This window comes from Macrobrachium nipponense, chromosome 25, assembly GCF_015104395.2.
Source record: "Macrobrachium nipponense isolate FS-2020 chromosome 25, ASM1510439v2, whole genome shotgun sequence".
NCBI lineage: Eukaryota > Metazoa > Arthropoda > Malacostraca > Decapoda > Palaemonidae > Macrobrachium > Macrobrachium nipponense.
The window spans coordinates 7,697,388-7,709,887 of record NC_087214.1 but is presented as its reverse complement, the minus strand read 5'-3'; the positions used below and the strand labels follow the sequence as shown (position 1 = coordinate 7,709,887).

The following is a 12,500-nucleotide window of genomic DNA, read 5'->3' as shown; positions in this document are numbered from 1 at the left end:
ATTTTCTTGAATTTTGTGATAAATTAATTTTTATTTAATTTTGCTTAATTAATTCAAAAATTAGTTAAACTTTGCTTTGTTTTCAAGTAACAGTACATTTCCCTGATATTGTGAATTTCGCTTATAAATTTTGAGTCTGGTAGATAAATTTTTGTATTTGAAATTTTTATAAGTGTTTTCTTTTTCACCAGTATAAGTAAATAATTATATGATTTGTATAGGTAGAAACATTGAGTGGTAATTGAGCTATTTTCCTTCAATTTACTTGAGGTGAGTTAGAACCAGGGAAGTACTTAGACTTTTAAAGTTGATGGAGTGATGCCCTTTAATTAATTTAATTACATAAGAATACCTCACACCTGTTTTAATGAACTTAGTCTGATTTTCCGCAATACTGATAAGTTGTTTAAGGGATCACTGTTGCCTTTAGAGTAGTCAGTCGTTTAGCACCTGTGATGAAAGTTCAGGTGTCTGGCTGTTGTGAGGTAACAATTAATGAATGGTAAGTGTAGTAACCAGATACTTTGCACTTCGTCACAAGTATTAATGGTGCCCTGAGACCCGAGAAAACAGATTACATTATCACTCTAGTATATACTGGTAGTGTTAGGGATGTGTTTTGCTAGGAGAGTGACCATATAGTTTTTGCTTTGCATTTATTGTATTGAATTGTAAGTTGATAACTTAGAGAAAATGGCTCAGTTCAAGGTTCAGGAATTTTTAGCAACCCCTTCCATCCAAGTGTTATCTGAAACCACACTGACTAAAGCACAATAGAGCACTTTAGCAGTGGCATGTGGTGGTTATGTGTCTACTAGTATGGTAAAGGCACAAATAAGATGTATTGCTATGGAATCATTGATAGACTCTGGTTGAATAACTGATGAAGATGAGTTAGAATTAGCTCAAGAGTTGTTGAATGTAGCATGTTCTGATCTTATGAATAAGTAAACAGAAAAGAAAGAGAAAAGTGATGCAGAGTTAAAGCTTAGACGCATTGAAGCAGAAGAGAATTTGATTAAGTTGGAAATGCTTGCTGAAAGAGAGAGAATGCAAGCTGAAAGAGAAAGAATAGACAGGGAAAAACAAGAAAGAAGAGACAGAGAAGAAGAAAAAGCAGCAGAAGAGGAAAGAGAAAGAGTAAGGTTTTAAAGGGAGATGGAATTGATAAGATCTAGATCCACAATACCTGTGGCACTGTCTAACCCTAACCAAGGTAATCAAGACCCTGTATTTGATGTAGTAAGAGTACAGAAGTTAATCCCTAAGTTTACTGAAGAAGCTCCAGATGAGTTTTTTTTTATCACTTTGAGAAAGTGGCTTCAGGTATGGAATGGTCAGAAGATAAATGGTCAGTTTTGAACCTACAAAGTGTCTTAATTGGTAAAGGGAGAAGTGCTTATCTAGCCTTAACAGCTGATCAGTGTAATGACTACAAGGTACTTAAACACAGTGTGCTACAAGTTTACCAGCTGACCCCAGAGTACTACAATGAAAGATTCAGAAATCTAAGAAAAGATGAGAAGGGAACATTCTTAGATTATGCTTACAAAGTGAGAAGGTGTTTTTAACGTTGGTTAGAAGCTGATAAAGTTAAAGCTTTTGATGAGTTAGAAGAATTACTTGTTCTTGAACAATATCTTAGGGGAATTCCTGAACAGATAAGAGCCTATTTGAGAAAGAGAGAGGTGAAGAAACTTGACAAAGCTGCTACACTGAGTGAAGATTACAATATAATTAGTAGCAAATGCAATTACAATGTCAAGTACCAGAATCAACAACGCCTAGGTTTTAAGTCTCATCCAAATCTCAGGAACGAATTTAATGGGAAACCTACAAGTGATACTACTAAGAGTACACAAGGTAATACACCTCAGCAAGCTAATGTGAAATCCTCATCTAATTTTTCAAGACAGTTACAGAAGCCTAATGTTGTCTGCTTCAAGTGTGGAAGAGCAGGACACTTCAGTCAAGAGTGTTACCCGAATCAACAACTGTCAAAGCTAGTAGGTCAAGTAGTGAAAGGAGACCAGGTGAAACAATCTATGAAGAGCAGTGTGGGAAAGAATCAGACTCCAGAGAAGACTGAAACAAAACAAGCTGAATGTTTAGCAACCAGTGGAAATGTAACCTCAAGCAGTGAGTGGCTTAGCAGTGTGGAGGCTCGTTACGGCCACTGAGAGAGGTCCGCTTCAGGTTCGATATTAAAAAAAAAAAAAAAAAAAAAAAAAAATTCAACACCAACAGTTGAAACTGGGGATACGAATATAGAAAGAAACACTAACACAACAAAGGTTTATTTACAAGCTTACTAACAAAGATAAATGCAGAATGGTGTCTCCTATTTACATAAAAAAGGTAAAATCTTACACTGCATGAACTGGGGGAACAGTGAGGTAATGAAAAGTACTTGCCGACCAGTTTGTAACTCAAAACGATGGCTTCACAAAAGGAGAACTCTAATTGTAGACGCCTTCTTGCCTCTGTATTGCAGAAAATAATGTCTACTCTTGATACTTGAAGGTCAGGAACTCCCCAAAACCTCTAGCTGAACGTTTCTTCTCTGAAGTCTCCCCCAACATCGAAATAACTCTGTCGTCCACTCCTGAAGGCGACTTGACCAAAATTCGACCAATTCTCGAGGACTTTTCCTCTGATCCTTCGTCAGTTCCTTTTTCTCTTATCTCTCTTGGATGATCTCTGCTGCTCTCTCACTGATAATTTGATCTGTGGCTCTTACTGAGGATCTCTCTCTGTGACTAACTGATGATCTCTGCTTTCTCCTACTTCGTCCGTCGTATTTATATGGCATTCTGGGGGCGGGGCCTACGGCGAGCGTCACAGACTCCTGAGATTACCAGAACGATTTAGAAGCATTAGACGAGGTATTGCATCAGAAATCGCGGCGTTTCTCACGTCACGTCGCCGCCTGACAAGTTCCACAAAACTCCTGCCGATTCTAGAACCATCATGAGAACAGGCGCTTCCAACACACACGTGAAAGCATCCGTGTTGCAGAACTTCTCGAAGATGCGTTTTCCTTTCCTTTAACTCGTAATTCTTTGCTATGAAGCGATTACCGTTACAAGGCTTTTAAACCATATATCTATGAGGGCATGCTGTCACTCAAGGAGGGAGTGTGCAGGTACCAGTCAAGTATTTACGTGATACAGGGAGTAACCATACTGTGGAAGTACGTGGTGCTCACCCTCAGTTGGAGAAGAGTCTCACAGGAGATTCAGTTATTTTGAAGGATATAGGAGGAGAGGAAGTAACTCCTATATGCCGTTTACACCTGTCGTGTGAATTGGTGACATGGAATGTTGATTTTGCTGTAAAGGACTCACTGGCTGTGGAAGGTGTACATGTTCTGTTGGGGAATGAAGTTGAGGTGTGCCATTTATTCCTTGCCCTGTAGTGACACACAAAAACCATTGAGGATTGGTCAGGGATTGGGTTTTCCTACAGTAGAGTTGGAGAAGAATAACCCCCACCTGTTTCCTAGTTGTGTAACTACCAGAAGTATGAAGAGGACTACGACTGCAAGTGAAGAAACTGAGGATTTACATACCCAAGAAGGATCAAGTGAAGGATCTTTGTGCTTAGAAGAATTGTTCCAGGGAAGTGATGTTTCCCCTAGTACTGACCAAGAAGAGATTTCCCAAGATGAAGAAGAAGACAACGGCAATGAAGAAGAACCTGTTGTCCCTGAAAAGACTCTGAGTAGTCAAAGTGTTCCTGAAAACAGAAGTGAAATTACAGTAGCTGAGTTAGTAGATATAGAGAATTCAACCTTTGAAGTTGGTCAAGTGACAAGAAGCTAATGGACTTGCAGAAGAAGGATGCATCGTTAGCTGACTTGTTCTTCAGAGTTGTTGATCGAGAAGAGATGCAACAAACTTCTACCTGTTATTATCTGAAGGAAGGTTTGCTGATGATGAAGTATAGACCTACAGATATACCAGGAGATGCTACATGGGGCGAATATCATCAAATTTTGATTCCATATCCATTGAAGAAGCAAGTGGTAGTAGTAGCTCATGAGTCTGGACATATGGGAATCAGGAAGACGGTGGAGAAGGTCATGAAATATTTTTTCTGGCCTGTACTTCACAAAGATGTTAGCAGGTTCTATCATGAATGTCATACCTGCCAGATAGCTGGAAAACCGAATGAAACCATCCAGAAAACCCCCCTACAACCTATAGAAGTTAGAGGAGAACCCTTAAGCAAAGTGATTATAGATGTTGTTGGACCGCTGCCGAAGACAAAGAAGGGAAATGAGTATTTGCTAACATTAATGTCCTGTGACAAGATATCCAGAGGCAATCCCTGTTAGAAACATATCTGCCAAGATAGTTGCTGAAAAACTTGTGGAGTTTATCTCAAAGTTTGGTATACCAGAAACAGTACAAAGTGATAGAGGAACAAACTTTACTTCAAAGTTATTCCAAGATTTGATGAATTTGTTAGGAGTGAAACAACCAAGTATCCACTGCTTATCATCCAGAGACTCAAGGTGTCTTGGAAGGGTTCCACCAGACATTGAAAAGTATGATGACAAAGTATTGTTCTGAGTCAGGAAGAGAATGGAATGTTGGTTTACCATTAATGTTGTTTGAAGTTAGGAGTGCTTATCAAGAAAGTATGGGATGTTCACCTAATGAGATGAATTTTGGTAGAGAAGTGGTCCTTTGAAGATTCTTGCAGAAAATTTGGAAGAAAATCAAGAGAATAGCCAAGGAGAGTATGTAAAGAACTTAAGGAAAAGGTTGAAAGAGATTAGAAAATTCTCTTTAGAATATTTAAAAGTGAGTCAAGAGAAAATGAAAAGGAGATATGATACTAAGACTAAGAAGTCTTAGTGTTGGTCAACAAGTGATAGTGTTCTTACTTGTCAAGAGATTTCCCCTCACTAATAAATTTCAAGGTCCTTACAAGATAATTCAGAAGCTAAGTGATAGAACTTATGTGATTGAAACACCAGAAAGAAGAAGACAAAGGAAGATACATCTGAACCTCTTGAAACCTTATTTCTCAGAAACTAAAACTGAAACTGTGTCAATAACACAAACAACATGATCTACAGAAGAGGATGATGGCTACGAATTGGGAGCTGAAAACAAGATAAATAATTCTTCAATTTTGGAAAATTTTGGAGAATAAGTTGAAACATCTGAGTGTAGAACAAGGTGAACCCTTTAGTGAAGTAATTAGAAGTTTTACAGAAATTTTTGCAACTGTACCTAGGTGTACTGATCTGACCAAGCATGAGATCAAGATTCAAGAAGACGGAAAACCATTCAAGCAAAGAGTTTATCACTTATTACCTTATCATTGAGATGTTTTGAAGAAAGAAGTTGACTATTTGCTGCAACATGGATTAGCAGAACCCAGTTCAAGTCACTTCAGTTCTCCATGTGTGTTAGTGAAGAAACCTGATGGTTCATTTAGGATGTGTACTATTATAGGAAACTGAATTCTATCAGTGTGGCTGACAATTATCCTTTGACTCTTATAGATCAGTTACTTGATAATATTGGGCAAGCCAAGTTTGTTTCCAAGATAGACTTGTTGAAAGGATATTATCAAATTCTCTTAGATGAGAATGCGAAGTTGCAGTCAGCTTTTATTACTACTTTTGGCCTGTATCAGTATACTGTTCTGCCGTTTGGTCTGATGAATGCACCTGCAACATTCCAACGAGTGATGGATCAACTGCTAGGATCGATAGGATGAGTAGGCGTATACCTGGATGACATGGTGATTTACTCTGCAACATGGGAAGAACATCTGAAGATTCTGAGGAAAATTTTCAAGAAACTACAAGAAACAGGACTAAGAGTCAACCTAGAGAAGAGTGAGTTTGGAAAAGCAACTGTTCAGTGTCTTGGGTTTGAAGTTGGTAAAGGCCTTCTTGCTCCAGTAAATGCTAATGTAGAAGGTATCTATAAGGCTAACCACCCCACCTACTACCAGGAAACAGCTAAGAGATTTTTAGGCATTGGCGGATTCTATCGTCGTTTCTGCCCAAATTTCTCAGCCGTAGTAGCTCCCTTGACAGACTTAACTAGTCCCAAAGCTAAGTTTATTTGGACTCCAGAGTGTCAAGAATCCTTTGAGAAGGTAAAAGCCATTTTAACTTAAGACCTGTACTTCAAGCTTCAGACTTCAACAAGAAATTTGTGATACAAGTTGATGCTTCTGACTGTGGTATTGGAGTTGTTCTACTTCAAGAAGATGAAAATTATATCTATCATCCTGTGTGCTTCATGTCTTCAAAACTGACAAAACATCAGAAAGTATACTCAACAATAAAGAAGGGAACTTTAGCAATGATCACAGCGTTGAAAAAGTTTGAAGTGTATGTGAACAGACCTAGGAATGAAGACATTTTATTGTTGTCTGATCACAATCCACTATCATTTATCCAGAGAATGAAAAACCATAATCAAAGACTGACCAGGTGGTCTTTGTGCTTGCAACAGTATAACTTACAAATGCAGCACATTAGTGGCAAAAACAATGTAGTTGCTGATTATTTATCCTGTTGCAAATCATTGGATTCTACTCCGTGATAACCAATCCCCTGGGGGAAGGTATATTATATGCTGCTACTTTGATAATGCATATTTCTTCTTCTTGACTGTATGAACTGTTAGAAAAGAGTTTTGCAACATTTTCAGATTCCTTATTTAGTTAGAGTTATAGGATGTCTTAAAATGTATGTTCAGATTTTGCATAACATAGTTTAAAACTTAATATAACGTGGAATGTAAAAAGAGAGAGATTAACTTTGTCCGTTCCAAGATAGAAATTGTTTCCGTAATATGCCAACGCCTTGAGATAAGAAACCCTGAAGTCTCCGTTGTGTTTTCATGTCCTGTCAACACGTTTGAGTAGGGACTTCTGGTTTCAGATGCGTACTTCTTTGTCGATAACCAGATGCAGATTTCATGATTTTTCTGTAAAGTTCTCATATTAGAAGCTTCTAGAAAGATTGCATCATCTTTCGCATGCCCAAAACGTTTTGTGTGATATCCACTGTTCAGTTTTCGTGTGAAGAGAAAGTTTCATTACAGACTTTGAATCCCTGGTGTTCAGACATCTCTCTCCTCTTTCTCTCTTCTCTCTCTCTCTCTCTCTCTCTCTCTCTCTCTCTCTCTCTCGCCATACTTGATATTAACGTAACGTAAATTGGTCACTCGTAACTTTTAGATTTCAGATTTGAGATTTCTTAGAGTTATTTAGTATTATTCAGTGCATTTTGTGGAATCTGAACAAACATTGTACAAGTGTGTAATGGCTCCTTTTCTTTAGTGAAATAATGTGAATTGGTGATTTTTTTTGAACGAGCTGCTGCAGAAAGAAAATTGGTACCAAGGTAACGTGTCATTTTAAATTTATTAGTTGCAACTAATAGTTACAATGTTTTAGAGAACATATAGTTACAATTGTTTGGTCCAAACTTTGAATTTTAACATATTGCAAATTTTTGTGCTTTGTGTTTGTTTCATTTGAAGTGAGATTTTTGTGCATTTATTCATTTTCTTATTGAAGGTTGTGTTTTTATTTTATATTCTGTGTGATTAGTGCTTTTTACAATTTTGGTGTTTTCCACATTTTTCTGTGTTTTCATTTGCATTCACAATTTAATTAACTTAGTTATTTTCATCAATTAATAATTGCACATTTAATTAAATTTAACACTTGTAAATTAATTTGCATTTACTTAGAATTCTTTTCCAGTTTCATCTATGTTAAGCACTTGTGAATTAATTTCCAAATTTTAATTATTACCTAACACTTCTGAATTTTGATTGAATTAATTTTCTTGAAATTTGTGATAAATTAATTTTTATTTAATTTTGCTTAATTAATTCAAAAATTAGTTGAACTTTGCTTTGTTTTCAAGTAACAGTACATTTCCCTGATATTGTAAATTTAGCTTATAAATTTTGAGTCTGATAAATAAATTTTTGTATTTGAAATTTTTATAAGTGTTTTCTTTTTCACCAGTATAAGTAAATAATTATATGCTTTGTATAGGTAGAAACATTGAGTGGTAATTGAGCTATTTTCCTTCAATTTACTTGAGGTGAGTTAGAACCAGGGAAGTACTTAGACTTTTAAAGTTGTTGATGGAGTGATGCCCTTTAATTAATTTAATTACATAAGAATACCTCACACCTGTTTTAATGAACTTAGTCTGATTTTCTGTAATGCTGGTAAGTTGTTTAAGGGATCAATGTTGCCTTTAGAGTACTCAGTCGTTTATATATATATATCGGGTATCCCGACCATACAACACTCGGCCATTTATAGCCTTTTTATACCTTTGTAATAAAGTGTTCATGCACTGATATAGCCTCGTTAATCTTAGATAGTTTATAAAGGCAACGATGCTTCAAGATTAAAGTAAAGAAAGAAATAAACAGTTAAAGAAAGAGAATATTTTAGTGACTAACTTCTCTCTCTCTCTCTCTCTCTCTCTCTCTCTCTCTCTCTCTCTCTCTCTGGGTCAAGTTAGCCCTCCCAAAATAGCTTCCCTTCCAGTTTTCTGAAATGGCATTTCACTCTGGTTTAGATTCTTATTGTGTCAATTACAAAAAGGCATTGCATTCTTTTCTAGCGATGAGATGGAAATAACAAAATTTGGAGTGGAGGATGAATGAAATTGTCAATTACTCTATATATATATATATAATATATATATATATATATATATATATATATATATATATATATATATAAAAACCCAAAACCCAAAATAGAGTAATTGACAATTTCATTCATCCTCCACTCCAAATTTTGTTATTTCCATCTCATTGCTAGAAAAGAATGCAATGCCTTTTTGTAATTGACACAATAAGAATCTAAACCAGAGTGAAATGCCATTTCAGAAAACTGGAAGGGAAACTATTTTGGGAGGGCTAACTTGACCCAGAGAGAGAGAAGAGAGAGAGAAGGAGAGGAGAGGAGAGCGAGAGAGAGAGACGAGAGAGAGAGAGAGAGAGAGAAGAGTTAGTCACTAAAATATTCTCTTTCTTTAACTGTTTATTTCTTTCTTTACTTTAATCTTGAAGCATCGTTGCCTTTATAAACTATCTAAGATTAACGAGGCTATATCAGTGCATGAACACTTTATTACAAAGGTATAAAAAGGCTATAAATGGCCGAGTGTTGTATGGTCGGGATACCCGATATCTGTCTGTCTCGTATTTATCCAGAAGGTCGGAAATCCTATAGGATTTTCAATTAATTCTAGACCTTATGGCTCTCTCACCTCTTTCCTGGGTTTTATGACAACATAGACAACGTTACTGATAGTGTGAAGGATTATGAGATTATACACACACACACACACACACACACACACACACACATATATATATATATTAAATTAACTATATATATAATCTATATATATTTATATATATATATAATCTATATTAATCTAATAAGGATTAAAACCAGGAACATAATTATCACAGATTTATTGAAATTTGATGAACAACTAAACATTACATTTTAACATGTTTTATTTTTCTAGTTAAAAAAATCACTTTCTCAGTTATCTCTTATCTCTTTGTATCAACTCTTGTACACGAGTAAGGATAAAAGCAAATATTTTAAAAAAATCACTAAATAACAACATAAGGAGGTTGACAACATCAGGACGCGAGGAAGGACATCAAAGACTTAGTAGACATCAAAGGCACAATCTGCATGATAAGAGTCTCGTTAAATCTCTCTCTAGATGGGATGACTGAGGACGAATCTCAGGCCAAATTAAACTCCTCTGGCTATCTATCTCTTCTGCCAAAATAAGAGCTGTTTTGATGCCAGAGTAAAGATTACGGTCATTTAGATGTATGTCAGAAACGGGGAGACTTGTTATTATTTCATTGCCATGAAAATGTATAACATACACTGGGAGACTCGCTAGTATTAAGATCAAAATAGCTTCTGATTCCACGGTTAATACCAAACATAAACATTTTTTCCCTCGACTTTCTTTCTCTCTCTCTCTCTCTCTCTCTCTCTCTCTCTCTCTCTCTCTCTCTCTCTCTCTCTCTTTGGCATTTAAACAAAGGTTCATTGCCTCTCAACAGACGAATACCTGGGAGCGAAGTCGATCGAGATAAGAAGAGCTGCGTCTGATGAATGTAATATTGATCTCGGATATAAAAATCAATCTGGGTGGTCTTCAAATTGTGAAAATTCCTCTTTGTTTTTGGTATTTGTCATTCGAAGTGTTTCATAAAAAAGAAAAAACAAAAAAGTTTTAAAATTTTTATAGGATCAACTTATTTTTGCTATAGATGAATATTTTATTTTAATAAGAACTGTAAGATACAGATAAAAAAATTCTGCTTGATTTTATTATTTAAGGTGTTTCCAAGAATAGAGTTTTAGAACCTTTATGTACTAGACGATAGCAAATTAGTGGGATTTACTTATTGCAATATAGATTCAACTATTACTTAAAGGGAGAATCTTTTTCATAGTTGTGGGATTAATCATTTAGAAGTTTTCGTAAACAGAGTTTTGGAATCTTCATACACTGAACAATAAAATACTGTAGGAGATTTCCTTACAGCACGACAAATTTAGCTATTATTGAAATTGTGAATTTTTATATAGTTTTAGGATAAATCATTTAAGGTGCTTTTATAAATAAAGTTTTAGAATCTTTATGAACTGAACGATAAAAACTTAGTTGGGATTTACTTACTGCACTAGAGATTCAATTATTATTTAAAAAGTGAAGTTTATCTTATAGTTGTGGTATTAATAAATTAAGTAACGTGTTTTCATAGTTCTAAAATATGTAAGCCCTGGACGATCAGCATTCGTGGGGAATTGATTACTGTGCTAGAAATCTAACTAATATCTAAAGGAAAACAGTGATTTACTTATACTAGATATACTGATGAATCTCATGAGAAAACAGCTGACGTCAAAGATTATTTCACTGCTGCAAAAAATCACCCCGTCAAGAAAAGTATTAGAAGTGATTATAATTGTGGTCAAAACTTTTCGGTGTCTTACAGCTCCATCTATTTATCTGTTTCTATTTTCTTTGTTTTCTTATTATTATACGTAGGCGTCTCCCCTTCCTGAGGTGCCTCACGGCAAACGAGAAATGCTTCCGTAATTGGATCTTCGGGGAGGACGTGGGAGGCGTCACCTCTTTGTTTACAAAGTTTGCTCATAGGTCGAACTTCAAGAAAGTAAGACAGTCGAGTTAGCAATATAAGGAGCACCAACACTTCTATAACGTTTATTACTGAGAAAATTGATTTAAAAAGAAACACAGCAACAACAGGAGAGAAATTTATGTTTGATTCGCTTATCCAATTAACGAAAAGAATGGTAAGCATTCCATTTGTGACATATAACCCTTCGAAACTGAAGAACATTATGGAGAATATCCAGTCAGTCCCAAATATTATATAAGAAAGGAATTCGAGCACAGTTGAAGACGGTAAACAACTTAACAATAATATTCTAGGAAAATATATCATTGATTTTATATTAAGAGTGTCTTCGCCTTTAGATTAGGATTGTAACCTCTTAAATGTGGAAAGCGGAAGAATCAAAATAAAAATGTGAGAGAGAGAGAGAGAGAGAGAGAGAGAGAGAGAGAGAGAGAGAGAGAGAGAGAGAGAGAGAGAGCAGAAGTCATTTCCTCCCTCTCATCACTGTGACCCCAAACATTTCAGTTTTCCTCGAAAAGTTCAAAGTGACTCTCGCTCTTTGCTTTTGTCTTCTCTGAGATTAAACTGCCAGAGATAATATATTAGTTTTTGAAATAATGACTTATGATAGTGACGACACATTTATGGCATTAGATCAGGGGTGTCAAACACATGGCCCGCAGGCCAAATGTGGCCCGCGGGATGGCCTTAATTAAGTGGCCCGCGAGGTGCCAAGAGACTTTTCAACTCAAGCTGCTATAACCGTTAGAACTGAGGAAAATTGAACTAAAGTTACTAAACTGTTAAAACGACACATAATGAGTTTTACCTTTCATTCATATGACAATAATTTACTAATTTATTTCATATTATAATTGTTGGCAAATCTTAATAAATGAGTCATAAGGAATATGGAATAAGTAATTACCAAATCTTTGATGGCCCTCGAGACCATAACCAAGTGCATAATTGGCCCTCGAAAGGATTTGAGTTTGACACCCCTGCATTAGATGGATGTTGATCTCAGATGGTTGATGAAGATGAAAGCAGAGAAAGTTGATGAAAGTGAGGTGAAAGGTCACCAGGAGGAAGCAAAGGAAAATATTTGCTTTTCATGTTGGCTTTCATCTGAAATTAAGATGAGTGATTAAGATTCTGGTTTCGCCAACTTTATAAGCAATCTTTATTCGACCCAAATATGACTTTAAATTTTGTCTTTACATTACTTTGAAGTCTTACAGAGTCTTACTAGACTTTGAAATGAACGCAATAAATTCGGCAAATTTTGAACTCTGT

At 35.7% G+C, this 12,500-nt stretch overlaps 1 protein-coding gene across 1 annotated transcript in view; it reads right to left on the bottom strand.

The window, feature by feature from the left end:
* Positions 1–12,500, bottom strand: part of LOC135198977 (uncharacterized) — a 45,909-nt gene that overhangs the window by 8,715 nt on the left and 24,694 nt on the right. The window contains exons 3-4 of the mRNA XM_064226896.1: positions 3,648–3,738; positions 2,788–2,848 (exon numbers count right to left, since the gene is read on the bottom strand). Of these exons, the coding sequence (XP_064082966.1) occupies positions 2,788–2,848; positions 3,648–3,738 (152 nt within the window). The remainder of the gene's footprint in view (positions 1–2,787; positions 2,849–3,647; positions 3,739–12,500) is intronic.